This window comes from Poecilia formosa, unplaced genomic scaffold (genome assembly GCF_000485575.1).
Source record: "Poecilia formosa unplaced genomic scaffold, Poecilia_formosa-5.1.2 Scaffold0, whole genome shotgun sequence".
In the NCBI taxonomy this organism is placed as follows: domain Eukaryota; kingdom Metazoa; phylum Chordata; class Actinopteri; order Cyprinodontiformes; family Poeciliidae; genus Poecilia; species Poecilia formosa.
This window is the reverse complement of record NW_006799939.1, coordinates 1,488,115-1,513,090: the sequence shown is the minus strand read 5'-3', so window position 1 is coordinate 1,513,090 and position 24,976 is coordinate 1,488,115. Positions and strand designations below refer to the sequence as shown.

At 36.2% G+C, this 24,976-nt stretch overlaps 1 protein-coding gene across 1 annotated transcript in view; it reads left to right on the top strand.

Moving 5' to 3' along the window:
- Positions 1 to 24,976, top strand: part of dnah5 (dynein, axonemal, heavy chain 5) — an 86,050-nt gene that overhangs the window by 11,937 nt on the left and 49,137 nt on the right. The window contains exons 5-42 of the mRNA XM_016668436.1: positions 1,460 to 1,678; positions 1,969 to 2,106; positions 2,878 to 3,054; positions 3,246 to 3,359; positions 3,479 to 3,586; positions 3,797 to 3,919; positions 4,141 to 4,356; positions 6,296 to 6,403; positions 6,889 to 6,974; positions 7,070 to 7,277; positions 7,386 to 7,499; positions 7,645 to 7,851; positions 8,109 to 8,189; positions 8,948 to 9,038; positions 9,296 to 9,441; positions 9,649 to 9,799; positions 9,961 to 10,215; positions 11,311 to 11,507; positions 11,653 to 11,746; positions 12,100 to 12,242; positions 12,837 to 12,913; positions 13,001 to 13,125; positions 13,233 to 13,468; positions 13,768 to 13,986; positions 14,518 to 14,580; positions 14,919 to 15,157; positions 15,595 to 15,742; positions 15,916 to 16,008; positions 16,553 to 16,752; positions 16,928 to 17,081; positions 17,554 to 17,717; positions 17,843 to 17,999; positions 18,575 to 18,787; positions 18,952 to 19,176; positions 20,004 to 20,176; positions 21,782 to 21,852; positions 22,774 to 22,881; positions 23,009 to 23,196. Of these exons, the coding sequence (XP_016523922.1) occupies positions 1,460 to 1,678; positions 1,969 to 2,106; positions 2,878 to 3,054; positions 3,246 to 3,359; positions 3,479 to 3,586; positions 3,797 to 3,919; positions 4,141 to 4,356; positions 6,296 to 6,403; positions 6,889 to 6,974; positions 7,070 to 7,277; positions 7,386 to 7,499; positions 7,645 to 7,851; positions 8,109 to 8,189; positions 8,948 to 9,038; positions 9,296 to 9,441; positions 9,649 to 9,799; positions 9,961 to 10,215; positions 11,311 to 11,507; positions 11,653 to 11,746; positions 12,100 to 12,242; positions 12,837 to 12,913; positions 13,001 to 13,125; positions 13,233 to 13,468; positions 13,768 to 13,986; positions 14,518 to 14,580; positions 14,919 to 15,157; positions 15,595 to 15,742; positions 15,916 to 16,008; positions 16,553 to 16,752; positions 16,928 to 17,081; positions 17,554 to 17,717; positions 17,843 to 17,999; positions 18,575 to 18,787; positions 18,952 to 19,176; positions 20,004 to 20,176; positions 21,782 to 21,852; positions 22,774 to 22,881; positions 23,009 to 23,196 (5,829 nt within the window). The remainder of the gene's footprint in view (positions 1 to 1,459; positions 1,679 to 1,968; positions 2,107 to 2,877; positions 3,055 to 3,245; positions 3,360 to 3,478; positions 3,587 to 3,796; positions 3,920 to 4,140; positions 4,357 to 6,295; positions 6,404 to 6,888; positions 6,975 to 7,069; positions 7,278 to 7,385; positions 7,500 to 7,644; positions 7,852 to 8,108; positions 8,190 to 8,947; positions 9,039 to 9,295; positions 9,442 to 9,648; positions 9,800 to 9,960; positions 10,216 to 11,310; positions 11,508 to 11,652; positions 11,747 to 12,099; positions 12,243 to 12,836; positions 12,914 to 13,000; positions 13,126 to 13,232; positions 13,469 to 13,767; positions 13,987 to 14,517; positions 14,581 to 14,918; positions 15,158 to 15,594; positions 15,743 to 15,915; positions 16,009 to 16,552; positions 16,753 to 16,927; positions 17,082 to 17,553; positions 17,718 to 17,842; positions 18,000 to 18,574; positions 18,788 to 18,951; positions 19,177 to 20,003; positions 20,177 to 21,781; positions 21,853 to 22,773; positions 22,882 to 23,008; positions 23,197 to 24,976) is intronic.

Below are 24,976 nucleotides of genomic sequence, written 5' to 3'. Positions count from 1 at the left end.
TGTATTTTAAATGTAAAAAAGTTTCTGTTTATGTTAAATTTCAACAATAAAATGTAGCGGGTCCACCAGAGGCACAAACAGTTCCAAAGTAACCAAAGCACAAACAGTTTACAATATCTTCTGAGGCTAATGAGGAAAGTGAGTGAAATTCCCTTTGGTTATCATTGATGTTCACACTCCAGTCCGGCAGGTGGCGGTAAAAACACCTTAAGTTGGTTTGTCAACCACCAATAAAACACTTAAGAAGTGGCGCGTGAATACAGGTGGCAACCACCATATATATTCGTCTGCAGTGCACAAAGATAACTGGTAGTAAACCTCCCATTTATTGTCATAACTAGACTTATTGATAGTTAAATCAAAGATCAGCAAGTGAAGGTAGTTCTACTTGATCTTTTATGTAATTACAACGGTAGCACACCTTTTTATGCTACTATATATTTAAAAGCACTTTCTTGAAGGCAGATTGTCAACAGACGGACTATTTAAGTTTTTACTCACCCGCTTTGGACGTGTTCAAAATGCGGCAGACGTAGCATTGACATCCAGTGAGACTTTGTTCACACCATTCTTCCTCTGGCTTCAAAAGACTTGGGCTTTAACAGGTTTGTTTCTCCGTTGTTTCCAGCAAATGACCTTAGCAAGAAACTTGTCTGTTGTCTTTGCCTCAGCTTTGGCTTAGCAAAAATGACTCAAAAAACGTCTCCTGTAACTCATTGAGTTCCACTATTTTTGCCATTGTACCGCTGTTTGTTTGTAGGAGGTCTGCTCTACTTCCGCATGGGGGCGGAGTCGGCGTCGGGTCTGATAAAAAAGACAAACCGAAGGTTTCTGACAAATAAAAATAGGCTAGACAAGTCCAGGTTTTTTCACAATAAAAATGCTCAAACATTTTAATTTCTTATGAAATTTCCACAAGAAATTTTCTTTTTCCACCTTTTCAGTTGGTTAGAGACAGTGTTAGTTTAGTCAGTTTAGTTTTCCCACAAGTGTCTTTGAAGGGTGTGCTATGTTTATGCCTCCTTTTAGTGGTCAATGTTGGATCGTAAACAAGAAAATCTTCTATACTTGTTTGTATCAATAAAAAAAAGCTCATTGTTTTGTATTGCTCCTGTGGGGCAATGCCCACATGTAGTGTTGTAGTGATGTAGTAGTGTTGCCAGTACACCCAAGAGCCCCCCACCCCAAAAAAAAGCATTTTATGTCTTGTGTTGTAAGACCATAAACTATTTAATTTCATGATCATAATATTTAGCTCTATTTAACATTGTTTTTCTTTTCATACCGGGGATGGATTTCTACTTATGATAGAGTATGACACTTTTTTTTTTATCACAGGAGAATTTTCCTGATTTTTGGCTTTGCAGAAAAAAAATGGTTATACATAAATCCAAATAATAAGATTAAATACTATAACTTTTCATTTATGTAATCAGTGCACATATTTCTGAAATTGCAGGATGTGAACTTCAATATGTTGGATACAACAGAAGTTGGACTATTAAAAAGTGTGGAGCAGTTGCTTTCAGACATTTTTATTCCCACACTGAGGAAAATAAACCATGGCTGGGGTGATCTGGCTAGTCCTCAGGCCCAGAGTGTAAAACAAGAGTTCATATCTTCACTTGAAAGCTTTGTGTCTGTTCTGGCGAGTGCACAGGAGAGTCTACAAGAAAAGGTGCGTAACAGACGCCACTTTACAAATAAATTAGAAAGATTGTAACAGCCATCTAATTCAAATCACATTAATAGCAATTATTGTAACCCTATGAACACAAGAGATATTTAACATTTAAAATAAAGGGTAAAGAATATTAAAGCTATGGAAATAGCTTTGACATTTATTTGAAGTTCATGTTCTTTCTGTTGAACATCTGTACTTTAAGCAGAAAAAAAATGGATATGCATGCAGAAACTTACATCCAGATGAAAGAGAGAGGAAAAAACAATCTTTTGTTTTCCCTCCAGGTTACCTTGAAGGAGTGTGACACGTTTGACTTGCGGGTGTTGAAATCCCCAGCAGATTACATGGCAGCAGCCAACAGCGCAGAAGCCACAGAAAAAATAGAAGCCTGTGTGAAAGTTTGGATCAAACAGATAGAACAGGTGAGAAAATATTCTCCAAGGTATATTTCATGTTGAAACTAGCTTCAGTCAGGTTGGCTTTTCTGTTCTGCTGAACTGCTTAAGGACAGGATTTGAGTGATGATTCATTTTCTGTCTGCTTGAATTGTCTATGACAAAGCAGAATGCATCAACAATATGATAAAAACATAACTTGATCTATAAAGAAAAAAATAAAACTGGACAACAAGTAAATGCTGTTGTTAAAGTTTATCAGTAGAGGTAGCCCAATACGTATCAACTGCCTAATAAATTACACCGATGTTTTGACATAATGGCTCCTGGCATTATGTAACCACTCAGCTAATAACCACAGACATTTTTTTTCTTCCTCGTTTTTTGTGCAAGTTACAGAAAATCGGTGAACTTTATCCATGGAATAAATGAAATATCCCTAAATTTACTGTGAAGTCTTTGAATGCACAGAGAAGACCTTTCAATCTGCAATTTATGTTAGGGCTCAGGGAACACAGCAATACCTAATCATATTTAGTTTTGAGTTAGAAAGTTGGCAGCCTAGAATATCAGCTAGGGGCTGATTCGATTTTTAAACATCAATCACTGCAGCAAAAAATATACGTCTACTGTGTAATCACTATGTGTACATTTCAAAGTTTGGACAAAACAGTCTGTCCAAAATGTCCTGCAACTTAACTCCACGATTTCCAGATGAATATGTTCTTGGTTTGTAAGAATTAATTACAAACTGTATAAATTGAGTTAGCAAATGCAGCATATAGGTTTGTTCTCCAGGTTCTCGCAGAGAGTAACCAGCTCCGTAAGGAGGCTGACGACCTCGGGCCTCGTGCTGAACTGGACCACTGGAAGAAACGAATGGCTCGCTTCAACTATCTTTTGGACCAGCTCAAAACTCCGGAAGTCAGTGCTGTACTGGGTGTTCTCCTACTGGCCAAATCTAAACTCATTAAGGTCAGAAATGATGCTCATTCGTGACTGGAACATGCACCACATGTTGAAAAGATGTGAACTGCCTAAGTGAACTTTAATTTTATTCTTCTAAACTTTATATGTACATTTTCAATTAATAATATACAGCAATGCATTAATCATAAGAAGCGTGTTTACTTTTTTGTTTTTTTTAATTTTGTTTTTTGCTTCAGTCATGGCGGGAACTAGACGTAAGGATTACTGAAGCAGCTAATGAGGCCAAAGACAACGTGAAGTACCTCTACAGCTTAGAGAAGTTTTTTGACCCACTCTACAACAGTGACCCTGTAAGTAAAAAAATAAACAAACAAAACAAACATGTGTCATGTTTCTTTGTCTGAAAAATGAACCAAACATTCCTCAAACTTGTTATGATTTTACAAAAGGAAAATATTTCTCCTTCCAGGTATTAATGGTGGATGCTATCCCTGGTTTGATCAATGCCATCAAGATGATTCACACCATTTCTCGCTACTATAACACATCTGAAAAACTAACATCACTCTTTGTTAAGGTACTGCAAATTCGGTGGTTACTTTGTTCTAATCCAAATTTGGACGCTTGTGATATAAATGCCTCTAAATACAATCAACTCAAAGGAAAGTTGCATAGCAGCAGTAAATAGGTGGAATATGTGAGCAAAGTGATGTGAATGTTTTAAAATCTGTACACATGATAAAATTCTCAGACTGAAAATAATTGACAAAACCTTTTGTACTTCCAGGTCACAAATCAGATGATCACTTCTTGCAAAGCCTACATCACTAATAATGGTTCCAATTCAATATGGGACCAACCTCAACAAGAGGTTACTGATAAAATCAAAGCTGCAATTCATCTAAATCAGGTATTGGGTATTCCTTATTGAAATAACTGTTTTTTTATTCATCAGGTTTTTTTTGTTATGCATTTGTCCCCTATTATGATTTCTTAGATGTGGTTTCAATTTAGTTCTGTCTTCGAACAAACAGTCCTGGTATTACGGTTTGTAAGTCAAGTCAGCCAACCAACCCAGCTGCATCAGTTGGATGAAGATGAGTTTGCTTTGTTTCAAACTGTGTTGCTCAGGAGTACCAGCTGTGTTTTCATAAAACCAAGGAGGAGCTGGAGCAATCTCCATCTCAGAGAAAGTTTGACATCAGTGAGATGTACATCTTTGGGAAGTTTGACACATTCCAGCGACGTCTCAACAAGATCCTCAAAATGTTTGACACCATGTCCACCTACTCTGCACTTCAGGACTCCAAGATTGAAGGACTTGAAACAATGGCTACCAGATTTCAAGTAGGTGTACAGTATTCCCAAATCAAAATTATGAAGTTCTTCTCATGGTGCAGAATTGAATTCCATAAAATGTTGATGTTATTTCTGCTAGCTGAACCTGAGCTGTAGCGGTTTTCACTTTCTTGCGGGTGAAAGATAATAGATCAGAATCTGCTTTAATGGTCAAGATTGTGAGTACGAAAAAGGAATTTGACTTTGGTTTCAAATGCTCACAGCTTACAGGCGTTAGGTATAAATATATGAACCTTATAGAAATTGTACATGAACCATATGTGTTTACATGAAAGTAACATAAATTTAGCAATTACTTGAAATTTATTTCAGAAACAGAAAAAAAATTATGTGGCGTTATAATATGCAGGCTTTCATTGGCATCTGTTAAGAGTTTTCTTTGGTGAAAACATGAAAAATGTGTTTTGTATGTAGAAAATTCCATACTATCATACTATTGGGGTAGTTTAATTAGCAATAAACCATTTAAAGAGGGCTTTCATCATAGTTCTCTGTTCTTATAATGTGCATTGCATTTTTATCTTTTTATATTTTAATAGAACCAATAGCTTATTAAGAGTCTTTTAATCTGATTTGCATTTTTTTCACCTCACTCTAGAAATTCATCTCTGTTTCATTATAGTGATTATAAAACTGGAATCAAAGAGCATTTCATCTGAAATGTCACCACAGTCAGAACATTTGCTATCCAAACATTGTCTTCATTACCTTACTAAACTATGTACAATCAGTGCAGCTCATTTAAAATAATTAAATCTGCCTGCACAATTTCTATTATAGTGATAGATTTATTCCCCAGTTCTTTGCTTTGGAGATTGTGTAGCCTTTTGCCCTCGATTATAAAATGATGCTGGAATTAAATGAACAAGCAAAATTAGAATGCATAGTTTTACCTTGTGGATATATTAATGTGAGCTACACTGTCTGTTTTTTTTTGCTTCCTTGGATGTACAGTCTGCAGAAATGCAGGCAAAATGGGAGGTAATTTTTCATCATGGTCTTTACTACTTATCAATGCATGATCTATTTTAAGTTTTGTAGTTTGCAACTTGCAGTGGTAGATCTAATATCTACAAACTATTTCAGTGCATTTATTTAATGACAATATTAACTGCATGGAACATTGACATTGGTAAATTATTTTAATTCGTTCCATTTTTTTCTTAGTTTTATCTTAATTGTCCATTGCAAAATAAAATTGCCTTTTTTGGATAATATTTTTCTTCTATACTGCTTGTAAACATTTAATGCTATTTTGCAGTTTTGCAGTTAATACTTTCAATTCAGTCTGTGTAGTCTCATAAGTGACACTACATAGATTCATTTATGAGACTATGTATCCCATTGAGACTACTCAGTGGAATACAGTGTTTTGTGATACATAGCTTAGCCAACAATTCTTAACTTGCCTTCTTGTGTGTAATTAAGCATTAGTGGTAACAGGTCACAAGAGACAGGCATTTCCTGTAATCAGACCAGTTTAAGGAATAGAAAAGTTTGATCTCAGTATGAGTTTTGTGATTTACCGTTGAGGTGCTGTATCTTGAAAACCATCTGTTTAACTTCACTTCTTCACATGACTTTGTGTCGGCCACTAAGTAAAATCTCAGCACATTGAACACATAAAACACATCGAAGAGGTTGTAACATGACAAAATGTGAAAAAGTTAAAATGCTTTTGAAATGCATTGTATAATTGTGCTGTCTTGTAAGGTGTGATGTTTTAAGTGATATTTAGAAGTATTTTCCTCCCACCACCTGCTTACTGACACATTTGTAAAGAGTTCAAATTTAGAATGTAGCATATTTTAAGTGATAAAAGCTTTTTTTTTTTTTTTTTTTACGCCTAACAAACTCAGTCTGAAAGCATGCTTGGTATACAACTTACCCCCTCAACTGAATTTGATTTTATGTTTGTGTCTGACAGGCTATAGTGTTGAACATGAAAAAGAAGAATTACAGTTTTCTAGACCACAGAAAAACTGACTTTGATGTTGATTTTGAGGAATTCTGCAAAAGCACTTCTGAGCTCCATGTAAGTAATTTGCAAAGTCATCAAATTATATCGTCTGGTCTAAACTGATTTATCTATAGGTGAATAGCTGCATTAAATTAGCAGTTAGTATTTTCCATGTGAGCATGGAGAATCTGAAAGAAATGCAATTGAGGTACTGTAAGAATAAACGATTGGTTTCTTTTTGAAGACAAGCCAGCCTTGGCAGATTTGGTTTTATGTGCTATATACATTTAGGTGAAATGGAAAAAGATGCATACTGTGTTTTTTGTTGTTTTCTTTCCTATCTTTAAGACATATTTGCAATCAAGGTTAGACTTGTTCACTGATTTTAGTCTAGGTAGGAAATTAGATTTAGATATTAAATATTGAAAATATTGGCCACTCTGCCCGGAGACATTGTTTTAGACTGCAATCAGTGGATTTCAGAGTTGATTAACACTTTGTGACAGACTCTTCTCCCTATTCAATAATCATTGCTGCTTTATGTGTTTGTTTTTTTCTAGAACCAACTGAAGACTTTCATGGATAACACGTTTGAAAAAATTCAAAATACAGAAAGAGCTTTAAATGTTCTAAAAAAATTTGAGAGGTGACTTGGACTCGCATTATCTATTTATTTTGTTGCTTAGTTTTTAGGGTTGATTAAATGCAACTTGCCACTATGTTTTTGTCCTACTGGAACAGACTGGGCATTCCTGATCTTGGAATTAATGAAAAGTACCAGCACATCTTGCAGAACTACGGTCGGGACCTTGAAATGGTTTCCAATGTCTATGCAGAGCAAAAATCGGACCCTCCTGTTGCTAGGAACATGCCACCAGTGGCGGCTCGGATCATGTGGGCTCGGCAGCTGTACAGCCGGATTCGAGCTCCCATGAATCTCTTTGAAAAGGTTTTACACTATTTGGAATTTATTAATGAAAGGTTTTGATTATTTTTATGTTGTTTTTTTTTTACACTTACAGATTTTTTTTCTTCTTATTCTTCTCTTCCTGGTTAGTGTGAAGGTGTCCTTTCCACATCAGAGGCAAAGAAGATTATCAGGAACTTTAACAGGGTAGCAAGGATCCTGTTGGAGTATGAAATTATGTACCATCACAGCTGGATGACAAAGGTGCAATAAACTGACAATAAGAAAATAGTATTATTATCTGAAATGGTAATACCCTACTATTACAATTTTTTGACAGATAAAAATATCTTCATAAACATGTTTTTCCACTTGTTTTTTTCTGATGACACACGGAAATCGCATGCAGATGGAATATGCCAGGGCTGGCCTAAAGGCCTCTCTCTTGGTCAGATCTTCAGTGACTGGACAGCTGTATGTGAACTTTGACCCAGAAATACTTACGCAGATCAGGGAGACTGACTGCATGAAGCGGATGAATCTGGAGATCCCTCCCTTTGGTGTTTTGTTGCAGCAGAAACAGGATATACTCAAGAAACACTATGATAAATTACAGGTGAATATTCCACACAGAAACACATATCTTAAAAGACCCAGAACATATAGAGGACATATTAGGAATGACATTAAAATGTCTTATTTTTAAACTTTTGTATATATTTAAAAAAGATAGTTGAAAATTGAGGACACTGCAGAAAAATAATCACAAAAAAAACATAAATTTTATATCCATTTGTAGATTTTCAATTTAAAATTTTTAAAATTGTTTGTTTTTACCATGCCAAAAATATGAAAAGATTTTTTTTTTCACAGCTAATGTTGAGTGAAAACACCAGAGTGCGAGCCAAGATTCAACCTGTATTTGAACAACTGTCCATGCCACATGTTGCTAAGGTGAGATGTTTCATTGACAGTAAGCTGAATAGTGTAAAACAATTTCATTGGTTATCAGGCCTGTAAACGCCCATGTTTCAGACTTAGAAAACCAAACTCCAGACTTTTCCTGAACTTCGACTAATAGTTATTTAGGATAACACTGAATTTATCAGCCTGTTTGATATTCAGGCCCATTAAACCAATGTTAGTTTTACAGAAACTAATACCAATCAGAGTAGCAGAAGAGCGGCTGATTAGAGCTGTTGTGTAAACATTTTGTTGGCCAATTATGAATTTCTGGTGGCGGTAATACATAGAAGTTTCTTTCTGTAATCAGAAGCAAAGCAGGAAATTTGCATCTTAAATCGTCATGTTTTGATCTCTGTAAATAGATTACGGCTTTCTAAGTTTTGTAGCTCATCCTCCAGTCTTGTGATGCATTGTATTTAAATAATTACTGTTATCAGGTTCCAGCTGTGTATTTCAACACATGCATATAACATGAATTATAACACAGTTTTCCTTTAATTAATTAGATTTTGGGGGAGTGGTGGGGGGGGGGGATTCATTTAGAAAAAAAATGGTCTATGCCACTAAGTACAGCTTACCAGAGGAAGTGCATTTTATTAACCTATTTCCAATAGATCAAAAATTATGTTCACCTATTTCTGGGATAAGTCATTGACACATTGTGGTATTGTTTTTGAAATGAAATGAATAAATCCACAGTTTGGTTAATTTTTTTTTTTAAATAGCATTTGCCGTTTATTTCATAGGTGGATGAGACTATTCAGCCAGGTTTGACCTTCCTCAGCTGGACGTCTCTGAGCATAGACAAGTATTTAAGCCGCATTGACAAAGCACTGGGTAAGCAAAAATTAAACAAAGTCCAGCCACATCGATGCCTCATTTGCTGACGCATAACACATCTTGCAAATCAGCAATGGCAGTCTGTTGTTAAATTTAAATTAATTGACTCTTTGTGTACACACAAGCAACTTAAACATACTGTATATATTATCCTGTTGTCTGTTTTCAGCTGTTTTATCTTTGGTATAACCCCAGTCCTCCCAAATTGTGGTCTTTGATTCATACATTTCTTTCTGATTCTTCTTCATCCCCAGCTGATTTGGAGCTGTTAATAGACAGAGTGAATGACTTGGTGGAGTTTAGAATAGATGCTGTACTGCAGGAGATGAATGCAGCCACATTGTGTGTCCTGCCAGAAGACCAACCTATCACCTGTGAAGAATTTGTGAAGACCACCAGGGTAAATAGACATGAATGGATGACATTTCTGTCACAAATTGTTTTTGCACAGTGAACCCACCACGTAGGTTTTGTAGCGCTCTTGTAAAATTGTAAAGATTTATGCAGTTTTCTAAAGCAAACTGTTGAAGAGCCCCGTGACTCACACATCTATAGAACCGTTTTTTTTGTCTCGGACTTTTACTTTTATTTTGCTGTGTGCATGTAGGACTTGTGCATAAAACAAGCTCAGAAGCTACACCTTAAGAGCACACTTGTGGAAGAGGCTACCAATGAGCTGATCAACATGCTGATGGAGTTTGACCACGGTCAGAAGGAGGAGGTGAAGGGCGAGGTGAAGGGCGTGGAAGAAAACGCTGGTGAGAGCAAGACCAAACATCACTTTGAACCTGAACTGTTGTTGTTCCTGTTCTTCAGTAAAGTGATAGAAAAGACCTAGCCTTGAAGTGTTGAACATAACTGGATCAGAAAGCCGTTTCCTGCAACTGCAGTTGATGTTCACTGTATATGTGTTGTTTAGGTGAAAATGGACACTCCTCCGAAAGCCATCTCTTCTCCAGGAACACTTTGCTTCCTCATGCTACTTCAGGTCCTTCCTCTCCTTTACCAAAGAGGAGGAAGAAGAAAGATTTGATGAAAGTAATGGAAGAGGAAGCACAGGAACTGCTTTCTTACTTCAACCACCGCAATGTGGAGGCTTTGCTCAAAGTGATATGCAATACCTTGGAGATGCTGCGCAAGCGCATACAAACCTCATCGCTTGGGCATTTCTTGGGTGGGTCTACTCAAATAAATAGTCTTTACTTTAAAGAGGAAATCAAGAAAAATACAGGATTTAAGCAGACACAACATGACTATATTAGAGGAGATTTATTTATATTTTTTAGTATTAAAATACTAAAAAAAGGTTTTAGTATTTTAAAACAAAGACAAAATAATTATGGAGTTAAAACGTTGAAAAATTACCATGCTGCATTAACAGCTGATGCTGTAATCATTACTAAAACAGCCTTTTTATATTCTTGATAGAATGTAGACTGTTGCTGCGTTCCTGTGTTTGTCAAAAGACAGCCAACATTTGCAAATCCAGCATGTTTTGTGACACATGGAAGCTTAATAATCATAACTATTATCACAGTTAAGCCCAAAATTATTCATACCCCTGCCATATTTAGGGTTAAACTTGTTTATAATTTATACCAATGGAGTGGCCCAGCAGGAGACTAAATTCAAAAGAACATCTGTGAAGGAAATTACAGATTAGGGCGATTGTGTGGAAACTTAAAGGGGAAACGTAAAGATCCAGTGAGCAGTCATAAAGCTTTGTTGCTTCATTGGCAATAAAGATTTTTCCAATGAATTTTGAGAAGTGTCGGTTCATTTCTGTCATGCCATTTTTAAACAAAAGGTAAACGCCCATCCACCCCCAAAAAACAAAAAACACTTTTTTTCCAAAACCGGTACTACTTTTACATTGTTCGATCTTTTGACATATCACTTATTTATTTACAGAAAAAAAGCTTCTTAGTTGACTGGGAACAATTTTTCATTTGTATGCCAGCGGTATGAATAATAACCTCAACTGTTCCATACATAATGAGTTCTTGTTTTCATTCTCATCCTATAATTGGTATTATCAAAGGTTATTTGTCGTTGCTTTCCCCACACATGAATATATACAAATCAAACGAAGCCTCCCCCACACTTGGACTATTTTTCAAACACACATTTACATGTGTGTGTTTATAGCCAAATATCACATCTAATATCTCCATATTTTTGAAACCTTTTATACATTTGAAATGAACTTTGCTGATAAAAATAAATAAATAAATCTCAATGTAATGTTTCCCTTTTCTGTTCCTGGTAGGTGAAAGTGCTGCACTGAGCCGTGGGAAACACAGTGGTCAGCAGGCCATCTTCAGAGCCAATGTGACTCTCTCTATACCGAACATTGTCATGGTTCCAGGTCTGGAGGAGGTCCAGCAGGCTTTAAACAGGGCTGTTGAATGTGTGGTCAGTGTGAGCAAAGGAGTAGGTCAGTGGAGCAAAGAAAGAATCTGTAAGGTATGTTTACGTTAAATTGGCCATGACTGTGATCATGTAGAACAACTATGAACCGTTCATGTATTTTTCGTAGCTCACGATGTTCTAGCCTGGTAAGCCGAGAAATCCCTGCAATATTTCCTTTTATTTGAATTTCACTTTATAGAAAAAAATGAATGAGAGACGGATGGCGGCTCTTAAACAAGACAGCTCTGAGAGTGAATCAGACGATGAAGCAACGACACACAGGAGTGTGACTGGTATGAAGGAGATTTCTGCTCGCCCGACTGACCTTCACCCATTCAGCTTTTCAGGGATTCATTCTGACATTTATTCGTCTCATCAAGCTTACGATGTGCATCGTTTTCTTATTTCACACTTTAGTAGTGCAAATCATTTGATTGACTAGAAAGAGATGTGTTGATGGAAGTGACACAATCCATCAAAAATGACTTTTCAAAACGTTGATAACTCTACCTCAGCTACACCCGGACTCAATAGAATTAGTAAAGTAAAACGTATTGTAACATGTTTACATACGTCTTATGATTCCTCACAGATGTATTCACACAAATGTCCTCTTTAATAATGAATAAGATCATATATTTTTCAGATTGCACCAGCTCAGAGATTTCAGCATCGGTGATTCAAGCTATTCCATTCCAAGCAAGAAATTATTACAAGAGTGTATCTGAGAACAAGGAGATAGTTAAGTTGGTGTCCGTTCTCAGCAGCTCAATCGCCTCAACTAAGAAGGTAGATAGTCTTCAGTATGTATTCTTATAGAAAATGATCTCAGTTGTTTTCTACAAGCCTTTTTAAGCATTTAAAAGGCAAATGCATAGATTAGACATTTGCCAAAATGAAGTTGCAGTTCAATTTTTTCATTGAAGTCAGTGTTATGTATAAATATACTGCTCAAAAAAATAAAGGGAACATTTCACTTTAATTTTGTGTGTGGCTCCAAATCCAGGCCTCCATTGGTTAATAAATTTGATTTCCATTGATGATTTTTGTGTGATTTTGTTGTCAGCACATTCAACTTTGTACAGAACAAAGTATTCAATGAGAATATTTCATTCATTCAGATCTAGGATGTGTTATTTGAGTGTTCCCTTTATTTTTTTGAGCAGTGTAGGTTTATAACACTTCTTTTTCAAATCAGTATTTAATGCTGCTTAAGTAGTATTGTGATAAAAAAATAACTTGTTTCATTTGGATGTTGTATCAGTTTTTCTTGAAAGAGACTCTTACGCTGAGCAAACCAAATAATCAACGTGAGAAATATTGACAGGAACTCTTGTTGCCCATGTTTTTAGTTGTTATTACACGTTTGGTTTTGTTTTGCAGGAAGTAGAAGCTGCTCTTGATCGTTTCAGCAGTTACCATCACATCTGGAGAAAAGATCGTGAAGACACTTTGCAAAAGTATTTTTTTCCATGAGACAATAATCTTTAATTAACGTTCTGTTAGAAATATTGAAACAGAAATGTCTTGATTTCTTTTTTTATCAGATTTATCCAGGGAAGCCCTTTCCTATCAGATTTTGAGAGCCAGATAATTTTTTATCGGGATCTCGAACTCAAAATAAACTCTGAACCAGAGTACATCACTATTGGAGCCTTAGCTTTATTCACAGGTGAGATCAAGTTATCAGCTATATAAGCCTAAAAAACCCCCCAAAATACAACTTTAAATTGAAAATTAAACCGAGCTCTAGTTGCTCACTCTGTTTGTTTTTTCAAGCATTCCTGAAGATGTCCCTCACAGCTGAAACTAAGAACTGGATGGTGGACTATGGGCTTTATTGTAACAGGAAATATTGCGCAGACATGGAGCGGATCTTTGCTTTTGTTGATGAAGCGGGAAAGAAACTGAATCGGCAGATCAAAGACCTCGACGATATTCGCATCGCAATGGCTGCACTCAAAGAAATTAGAGAGCATCAGATAAATATTGATTTTGAAGTTGGACCAATAGAGGTAAACCGTACTCCTTTCTAACATGACCGTTTCTGACTCTGTGGAAAAGCACTTCATTAGAAAACGCTCAGAGACAAAAGCTTAAAAATGTAGATTCCAAAAATGGATGACAATTATTTAAATGTGGCCAATATTGATTGTTCTTTCGCATTTATTTACAGTATACAGCAAGCTAATCAAGAGCTGCACAAATAGATGCACTGATTAAATAATGCTTTATTTGTAAGGACTGTGTCACTGTGACAGCACTCAAAAACTGTTTTAGTTAAAACTATTCCCCTTGTTTACTCTCCTCACAGGAGTCCTATGCTATGCTTCATAAATATGGTCTGTCAGTTGCCAAGGAGGAGGTTGATAAGGTGGACACTCTGCGTTACACCTGGGAAAAACTCTTGTCCCGAACAACTGAGGTGCAAAACGAATTGGTTGCCTTGCAACCGCACTTCCGAGAAGAACTTGTCAGCAATGTGGAGACCTTTCAGGAGGATTGCCAACACTTCTATCAGGAATATGAGAAGGTAAAAAAAAATGACTGTGTTGTACTCAATGATCAGGTTGTTTTTTTTAAAAGTAGATTGTGAAGGTTTGCTTGATTACACAGCTGCTACTCAAATATTGGAGCAATGACCCAATAATAATGATGCTGCTGAAGAGTAACTCTCCCAAGAGCTTAATACTAAAAGTGAAACTGAGGGCATGGCCTACTTGCTGATTAATTTAGCTAATAACTGTGTGAACAATTGAGTCGCTCACAGACCATTGAACATTTATCTGAATATAGTTAGTTTAGGGAAAAAAGATGAAAATGTGACATCGCATCAAAAGTCACATACTCCGTCATGATGCAGTTGAACACTGTGAATATCGCATATTACACACAAAAACTATTCAAATCAGGAACTGATGAGAAGTCCCAGGATTTGATGTTCCTAAAAATAAAAATAAAAAGATTCTTACCTTTTCAACAAATGTTTTTTTGTTGGGCTTCAGCTTATTGCTCATTACAATAGTAGAAACTGAACTAAACCTTTTTGTCTCTCTCTCTCCAGGATGGGCCGATGGTAGAGGGTTTGGCTCCTCAGGATGCCAGTGACAGACTGATCATGTTCCAGGTTTGTTTTTACTGTTTGGGTGTAAATTACATAGTAGACGTGCCAGAATTATTTTGAAATGGATTGCAGTATTTGATACAGTTACTGACAAAACCAGTCACATGATAATTCTAAAAAAAAAACAAAGATGGCGTTTACACAAATACTTTTTTTATTGACCATTAATGACAAACATGGTTGCTTTTTATTGTGTGTATGCAAGCATATCTGGAAAATTGTGTGTTTTAATTCAAATCTGAAATTGAACAAGTCATTCCTGGTGAATTAATTTTATACAATATTACATTAAGATGCTAGATGGTCGCACAATTGGTTTTGTTGCCGTTTTTCATTTTTAGAATCGATTTGACAATCTATTCCGGAAGTACATAACTTTTACTGGAGGAGAGGAGCTCTTTGGACTTCCAGTTACACCACACCCTCAACTGCTGGAGATCAAGAAACAGCTGGTCCTGCTACAGAAGCTGTATGGCCTTTACAACAATGTCATTGAAACAGTCAATGGATACTATGACATCCTTTGGGCTGACATCAACATCGAGAGGATTAATAATGAGCTCCTAGACTTTCAGACAAGGTTAAACTTTTTTTTTTGTTTAGCTTTGAATCTAAATAAAGCTTCTCAATGATCTGATGTTGCACTACAAATAAAACATAAGATAATGCTTCTCTACTGAGCCTGAAACTTTGCTGCCTATATTGTGGATGAGTTGATTGTAAAGCGACTTTGCAAAAACCAACCTGTTGCATTCTTTGCTTTAAGTCCTCAAAAACATTTTGAGCTTTTTTGTGTGTGTATTTTATTTGTGTGGCTATTTTATTATCATGTTTTATCTGAAGCAGAAACTATACTGAACTTTAATAACAAGACCATGTATTAATTTATTCATTTATAGTTTAATACCTACTAAAACTGTGATGGCAATTAAAATTAATAAATATTTTATGAATTGTATTTTGTCATGACATGAACAAAATGAGTCACAATAGATGTTACATTTGTTTAACAAATAGATGCCGCAAGCTTCCTCGGGGTCTGAAGGAGTGGCAGGCGTTCTTGGATCTGAAGAAAACTATCGATGACTTCAGCGAGTGCTGCCCCCTGCTGGAACTCATGACTAACAAAGCCATGATGTCGCGCCACTGGAAGAGAATCACAGAAGTTAGTCAAAAATGGAGCACCAAGTTTTTCTACAAATGTTTCATTTAAATTTAGATCGATCAAACATGCATTGTTTGGCTGAAATTAATTTTAATCTGCTCTTTGTTTTTATCTCCCAGGTTTTTGGCTGAAATTAACTTTAACCTGCTCTTTGTTTTGTTTTTATCTCCCAGGTTACTGGCCACACATTTGAGGTTGAGTCTGAGACATTTAAGCTACGTAACATTATGGAGGCTCCTCTACTGAAGTTTAAGGAAGAAATTGAGGTAAGCTAAGGTTTACTTTTTATGTAAAATAACTTATATTCAGAAAAAGAAGAATCAAAAAACCTCAAAGTAATCATTCACCAAGGTAACTGTTTACATCAAACAATAAATTTGATTGTTTTTGCTTCTAAGAAATTTTAACTTCTACAAAGACTTTGCCTAACTGTTCGAGATAATGTTGTCATTAGTGAATCTGTTCCTTTATGGCCATTGCACTGGCCACAAAGGGCTTTTATTGAGTAATTGAAATAATCTGAAAACTGCATTTTGAATTTGCTAAGGTTGTCTTAGCAAAGACAAGACTGATAGGAGTTAAGTGAGAATACATCCAGATAGACGCAATTTGATGCATAACTTTATGCATCAAATTGAAAAAATCTTCACCAAGATTTTTTCAAAGTAAAAATCTTGGTGAAAATTTTTACTTTGAAAAAACTCTTTGTAAAGATTTTACTTTGTTAACCACATGCACTGTATCATGTGTTTTAATTAATGATCCATTTGCATTTATGTCGTAACATGTACCTTGGCATTCCATGCGAAGGATATCTGCATCAGTGCTGTTAAAGAGAGGGATATTGAGCAGAAACTGAAGCAAGTGATTGCTGAGTGGGACAACAAGACATTTACGTTTGCCAACTTCAAGGCGAGAGGCGAGCTGCTTCTGAGAGGAGACAGCACATCAGAAATCATTGCCAGCATGGAGGACAGCTTGATGATTTTGGGGTCTCTCATGAGCAATCGGTATGTCACTCACTCTTCTCATAAGTTGTTACTGTGAATACTTCGAGTTAAATACAATTTTGTACAAATTTTCTGCCTCCATAATTTTAGGAAATGTAGGAGGATTTTAGTATGACCTAAAAAGCCACCACCATGGCACTGCATGGTTTTCATGCAAATTCAATTTCTCCCATAGGTACAACACCCCATTTAAGGCCCAGATCCAGAAGTGGGTTCAGAACCTTTCTAACACCACTGATATTATCGAACACTGGATGACAGTCCAGAATTTATGGATCTATCTGGAGGCTGTGTTTGTAGGTGGAGACATTGCTAAACAGCTGCCTAAGGTAAAAATATTGTTTCCAGGTGATAGTTCCAACTAGTTTAATGCAGAGTAACTAAATATACCTTTATTTATTTTTTGTCAAATGTACAGTACATTTACTCTCTTTTTCTTATGTCCAATTTTTTTTTCTTTTGTATTTTATTGTAGGAAAAACTCCTACTTCAGAATTAGTGGAAAAAATAGACTTTGACATTTTGTGTGAATAATCTCATTAAAATAGTAAAATGGATCAGTCAGAATTTTGCTTTTGGAAAGCTTTGAGCTACCAACCGTTAGCCAGTTATAATATCTGTTTAATAGCTATATTATCTGTTAAATTCAGTTCATTTCTACACCCTATTCATAATAAAAATGTCATCTCAAGAGACTTTGCAAAAAAGGATTTCAATTCAATCACACATACTTTTCAACTGATCCGAGTTATCAAACATTACAGTAAGCTCAGCTAATGATATTGAAATTAATTGTTTTAGGAAGCAAAGCGTTTCTCAAACATTGATAAGTCTTGGGTGAAGATCATGATGCGCACTCATGAAATGCCCAATGTTGTGCAATCCTGTGTGGGAGATGAGACGATGGGCCAGCTGCTTCCTCACCTGCTGGAGCAGCTGGAGATCTGTCAGAAGTCACTTACAGGGTGAGCCCTATTTACTCAGTTAATATGGATGCTGGTTTGGGAGGCAAATGTTTCAAAACATCTGCAGGTGCAAGAGAGTGGTTCAAAAATGGAGGTGATTTTAATTAACTGGATTGTTGTTGCAGTTATTTGGAGAAGAAGCGACTGCTTTTTCCGCGTTTTTTCTTTGTCTCTGACCCTGCCTTGCTGGAGATTCTGGGCCAAGCCTCTGACTCCCACACTATCCAGGCTCACCTTCTCAATGTCTTTGACAACATCAAAACTGTTCGCTTCCACGACAAGGTAATTATTTTTTTTTTATAATGGCACCATGAATGAATGTTTTGTTTTATTATTACTCTCTCTAGCCGACCACTGTTGCACAACACTGTCGTAGTTTATATATCACATACATAGCCTTTCAGTTGGACTGGAGGAACAGAAATGTTTGAGTCTTATAGCACTAAAGTGATTTGGGTACTACTTGACAGAGCAAATTTTTTGCATCAGTCTCTACATCTTTACATCTGACCTGTCCAGTGTGTTCCTCAGTCTTCTTAATGTTCATATAGATTTTTACAGTTTACTAATGATGTGACCTCTGAAGGTTATTGGTCACACTGGATAGTGCTGCTCTGTCACATAAATCCTCAAAAAATTAGGCTTTTGTACAGAACAAAATGCAAAAAAAAAAAAGGAGGTTTACATGCTTTTGCATGCATAGTGTTAAGAAAACGACTACATTCTTCATAACTAACTCATATAGTAAAACAGCTTGTATAATGCACAAATTCTATAGAAACTGATTATATAGAATAAAGAGAAGATGTGCATTAAAACATGCTGTGTCTTTATTAAATATAATTCATCTGTCTCAGATATATGACCGGATCCTTGCTGTGTCATCGCGTGAGGGGGAAACTGTGGAGCTGGAGCGTCCTGTCATGGCTGAAGGGAATGTTGAAGTGTGGCTGAATGCTCTGCTGAAAGAGTCCCAGTGGTCATTGCACTTGGTGATCCGTCAGGCTGCTCTGGCCATCCAGGACTCTGGCTTCCAGCTTATCGAATTCTTAAACTCTTTCCCTGCACAAGTCAGTTAAGACACTATCATTTTTAGATAAATGCTGAACCCCAAAATCACACCCTAGGACGCTACATTTATATAAAATATATAAAACTTAACAATATCAAGGCAATTTTTTTTTATTTTTAACTATGCTTGCACTTCTTTAACAATATAATATTCTTGGTGCAGGTGGGCTTGCTTGGTATCCAGATGATATGGACAAGAGACGCTGAAGAGGCACTTGCCAATGCCCGATATGATCGCCGCATTATGTCAAAAACCAACCAGCTATTCTTGGATTTGCTCAACACACTAATTGACATGACCACAAGAGATCTGGAAGCTGTAGAGAGGACCAAATACGAGACCCTCATAACGATCCACGTTCACCAGAGGGACATATTTGATGATCTGGTGAGTAATAATGGATTTATAAAAGCAAAGTCAACTCAGTTCATTCACAGGGCAGACCATAAAGTACACTCAACTATGTGTGTAATTAGAACAGATTGCTGAAGACATCCACAACTTTTCAGAACTGACGTGAACATTGTCTATTCAGACTCCTAATGGCTTTGTTGGCAGTCTACCAAATGTAACTGTAAAAGAGGAAGGCTTCTGTCAAGATACCTCAAGGGATTATTAATGGCTCTTGTTAATGGTAAAACACATAGAAAGGACTGCCTTTCTATTGTTGCTAACTACATGTTAAATTACTGCAGTTTTACAGGATATGATGAATTTTATTTACTAAGACTTCCTTTTATTACTATTATTGAATGAAACTAATGTATGTATTCCTGTCATCTGTCTGACTTAAATTCTATTCATTAAATTCATATAAAGAATACTTTATTTATTGCAAACGGAGAGGTTGTCATAACTCCAAGTATCATCAAAGAGTTGTTGTGGATGGTGATGGTGTAATGACCAATCACCGTCCAGGCAGCACAGATAATGTCCTTTAATCTGGTCGAATAAAGATTATAAATAAATTATTCTCTACAACTGTTGCCTCTCATTTACCTCTGATTTTCTTTCACACAACTTTGCCCTGTATCTTTTTATTTTTATCATTTATTCTCACAATGCTTTCTCAGGCTTCCTGCCTTTCCTCCAGTCCCACATCACATTACCTTAAGCCTGAAGGTCTACAACAGTGTTTTTGCTTTTTGTGACGTTTTCACCATCATTTCACGTCTGATCCCTTTGTCTTTTTGTTGTTTCCTTTACCCTCACAGTGCCGGTTGCATGTCAAAAGCCCCACTGACTTTGAGTGGCTGAAGCAGTGTCGTTTCTACTTCAACGAGGACTCAGACAAGATGATGATCAACATCACCGATGTATGCTTTGTTTACCAGAATGAGTTCCTGGGTTGCACAGAAAGACTTGTCATTACACCTTTGACTGACAGGTAAAAGTACACAAATGAAATGAGATGCACACTCACAATTATATTAAGAGATATGCAATATGCAGCCAAAACTATTAAAAATTCAAACCAAAGTCATCAGATAGTTTGAAACAAGCAAAATATCTATTTTTATCCATATACTGTCAGTCGATAGCAGACATCAAATGTCACGTTTGACAGGTGAATGACGGCACAACCGAGAAAAACAATTACTGAGAGAAAAGTTAAAGAAAAGCATAAAGATAGAAACTCATGGCTAACAAAAAAATCAACTTTCTAACATGTTACTACGGGGTAACCAGACGACAAGAAAGCATTTGAGGGGACGGAGGAGTGTGGACGATTAGAAGAGATATGCTCCAACTATGTTCTCCAACTTTGAGGAATGGTATTGGAGAGGTGCTGTTTGATTGAAGGGGGTTGTTCAAAGTATTAACAGAAGATGTACCATCACTTGTGTCACCAGTGAGTTTTAATTTGAAAACAGTTATTCCTCCACTGAATAACTGTTTTCAAATTAAAGGTTAGATATTTCTTGAATTTTCATTGAGAGATTATTCCACTCCAGTAAGTTATTAATTTATCTGAAGGATTTTTACGCATCTTTGTCAAGGGTGCAAACATATTTGCATAGCATATGCCAGCCAATCAGTGATGTTGACAGAAATCAAAATGTTTGACCTTTGGTGTGGTGCTAAAAGCTCTTATCATTTTTGACAAATCAGGGAAAAAAAACCAAAAACTTCCAAGATGTTTTTTAAGAGTGATGTAATATTTGCAATCATTTAAACATGTTAAATGTTGAACCATTTAAAAATTAGAAAACTGGGGCAATGAATTAGAGGGTACTGTTTTGCATTCTTTCACGGCGATCACCACCCCTGTCACTGGCAGACAAGGTGACTGACAGAGAGAGAAAGGAAAACAATTAGATCAAGCAGGGGAGGCAGTAATGCACCAACAAGCACTAGACTAACTACCAAAAGCACAGCGGGAGAGAAAGACGGTCAGAAAGAAATGTAAGAAGATGCAGAAAGAAACATGGAACAAGACAATGAGACAAAGATGTGAAAGGACAGCAGCACAGAGAGAACTACAAGCAGACATCTGACAGTAGCTCTCCAAAGAAGTGACACAAGGTCCTCATGGCTGGAAGCACCAAAGTAGCTCTGATGCTTTTCTTTCTTCTGGTACTTTATTTTATTCATTTCCCCCATTTGTCTTCTGCTCTATTGTTTTCCTCATTGTGACAGTTTTATTGTTAACATCATCTCCCTGTTCCTGATTTTTCCTTCAACTCCTTCAGTTTATAAAGGTACATTTATAATGGGGGAAAACAGGTTTGGATAAGAAGATCATGAAAAAAGAAACTGTTTTATGCAGTTTTACAAAATATATTTCGAGATATCATTTGTAGTAGATTGCAATTATCTTTTGGCACATATTTGACATTTAGCATTCCTGTGGAGGATCATTATTTGAGTGATTTTAACCAAAGTGAAGAGAAAAAAAAGCGTTTAAGTGTGCATTAGCTTTTGATTGTAAATGCTTCCTTTAGTGGGAAAATTGAAACTTGTATATTTGTGTTTGCTTATTTTTGCTCAGATGTTACATCACCTTAGCTCAGGCTCTTGGTATGAGCATGGGTGGAGCTCCTGCTGGTCCCGCAGGCACAGGTAAGACTGAAACAACAGCATGGTTACAGACATGGCACTGTGATGAACACAAAGATCTAGCCTGCACAATGTGTTATCACTGAGGAAGGTCCTTGATTATTCTTAGGGAAGGTTTAGTCGAATTAAATGTAGGATGAGCAAATCTCTAAAACAATTATCTTCAGAAAGCCTATTAATTGACTGCACACTATTTGTTTGAAGAACTTTCAAAGAAAAGGTAATTTGGAGATAGGCCTGTAAGTACTAACAGCTGTAGGATTTAGTGCTGTTTTCTTCTCTATTGCTGCATATTTAAAATCCCTAGGGACCACGCCCCACAGTAAACTAATTTACCAGTTTAAGAATCAGAGTTGCGATTGTGAGTAAAACCTTTTTAATTAGTCAGCTAGGGACAGTATCGTCCGGAGGCCGCGTGGGCTTGAAATGACCAACAATCACTTGTAGTGAGGACGCTGTCACATGCTCAAACTTGTTAAAGACATCAGAGCAGGGAACTGAGATTGAGGGATAGTGAGCAAAAAGAGAAATTTGAGCTCTGGCAGAGGAGACCTGTATATAAAAAGTGCAGAAAGCTCGGTGCAGTCAGACTGAGGCACATAGAGAACAGATTCAATAGTCTTCAGTAGAACACAATCATTGCAACCGTTTGACATAAAAATGACACAAAACAGCTTTCTTTTGCCGTCTATTACAGTTTTGTTTTTTTTTAAATTACACCTTTTCAGGCAAACCATTTGTAAAAACATCTCCACTTTTTTTTTGCTTAACTTTGAGTTGGTTGAGGACAAAAAACAATGAAATACATAGAAGTTTTTGGTTGTAAGTTCACAAAACGTGAATAATGTCAAAGGGCATAAATACTTGTGAACCCTCTTGTGTACTTCAGTTTTTGGAAGTGAGTTATTTTATTTTTCTTATTAGGTAAGACTGAGACTATAAAGGACATGGGTCGCTGTCTGGGAAAATATGTTGTGGTCTTCAATTGCTCTGACCAGATGGATTTCAGAGGCTTGGGAAGAATATTCAAGGGTAAATATTACATAGCTGAATAATGCCTGTAATAGTTAAAGAGGTTTACAGATTCATTTATTTTTTTATTTTTTTTACAAATGACTTATAATAATAACAGAATGACTAAGCTCTGTGTTATTTCTAGGTCTGGCTCAGTCTGGTTCTTGGGGATGCTTTGATGAATTTAATCGCATTGACCTCCCAGTTCTGTCGGTGGCAGCCCAGCAGATTGCAATAGTTCTTACATGCAAGAAAGAGCGCCGCAAAAACTTTGTCTTCACCGATGGAGACAATGTTGACATGAATCCTGAGTTTGGCATCTTCCTTACCATGGTAGGTAAACCTACCGTACTTGATAATGTCAGCGATCCATTGTGACGCAGTTCAACAAGGCGTTATCTGGCAAGTCAACTGAAAAAGATCAGTGACTAAATTTCTTATAGTGCTCTGGCTTACTCAAACTCAGCTGTCTGCCAACCTAACTTTTTTGTCCTTTTCAATCCGTCTGATTTGATCAATGTCCAGCTTGGTATTGATCCTGCTCTGTTTTGCAGTCCAGGCAGATCTTCTTCTGCTGAACTCCCTCCCTAAGGCAAGCTATGGTTCTTTGTGGGAGAACATAGAGTAAGGCATGAAGCCAAATAATAATGCCATAAATTACTACTATAACTTCTGATTGTTAGCATTTCTAAAGAATTGTCGTGGATTTTACTCTCCATAATAATTTACCTTTTAACTGGTTTAGGGGATGTGAAGTTAGAATATATTTTATAGTCCCTTCACAAAATGAGGACTGTTTTGTGATATACGTTTTCAGTTGATTCTATTAACTACAGTCCGTGTAGAAATTAAATTTTAAATTCAAGCTTTGTTCATGGATTTGGCTGAAGACTTTTGAGCAATAAAAGTAAAGAAAATATGCCCCCTTTAAATTGTTGCATGGTTGGACAGAATTAAACAATTCCATAACTTAAAAGCTGAATTAACAGCATAAATTCAAATTTTATTCCACCCCAGAGGCACGGCCTTCATACGATCAATAACAAACTGAGGGACTGAATGAGAAATGAGTAGTTTTAAATATGTCTTAGCATTTAAACAGAGTCCACCATTTTTTTTTGCAGACTCAGTACATCTTATTAGATAAACACAGCAGCAGTGTGGTTAAAGATAACTTTATGTCTTCCTTGCTCTTTCTCTCTTGCTCTGTGGTTGTGGTTGTGTGTGTGTGTGTAATAATCAAAGACAAGTTATGTAAAAAAAAAAAAAAGATGCTTTATGTTGTGTCCTTTGGGAATAAAAGCCAGAACAAGAAGAAACTGAATTTCTGGGATTCAAAAGTTTTAACTTCATCCTTGATTACATAAGCTCTATGATGAAGACATTGTGTATTGTTATATATGGAGCTCTCCACATTTACTAGTGGTTTGGATAAATATGTGCCAAAATATTGTAAAGTAACTTCACAATTTATTGCAGTCACTCAAGCTCACTCTGAAAAATGGCACGTATCCATCCTATCGGGTACATTTTTGTTATTGCTATAAACCACAGCAAGTGGGACCACTAATAAATCTTATAATTGTAGCTGAACCATTTTATAATTTATGCTTTAAGTGTTTTAAGTTAATTGGTCTGTTGGAGCTTTTAATTTACACTATGAACATGACATTGAGGGCAATTTCTCTGAGTATATCTTCAAAATGGGGAAGGGGAGAGTAGATGCCATTCAGTTTTAGGCAAGTCATAAGACAGTTGCTCCTGAACAAACTTTGTCAGATTATTACTTAAAAAGTTTCAGATAATGGGAACAGTGACATACCTGGTATCATGTACAGTGAGGACAATAGTAAGAGGTAAACACAAAAGCTCAATAATTTGCTAATAGAGAATAATTGTGGGCTTTTTTTTATTGGGAGAACATGCTACTGCAATAAAAGATTAGTTTATTTGAAGATATTTTTGAATGTCTTTACCAAGGGTCCAATAATTTTAAAGGGTTGTTTATAAATAGTAAAATGCATTGCTATACATAGAATGTCATTCAATATGTAAGTATTAAACTTCCTATTTTGATGCTTGTATTGTTGTTATATCCATACAATTATTATTT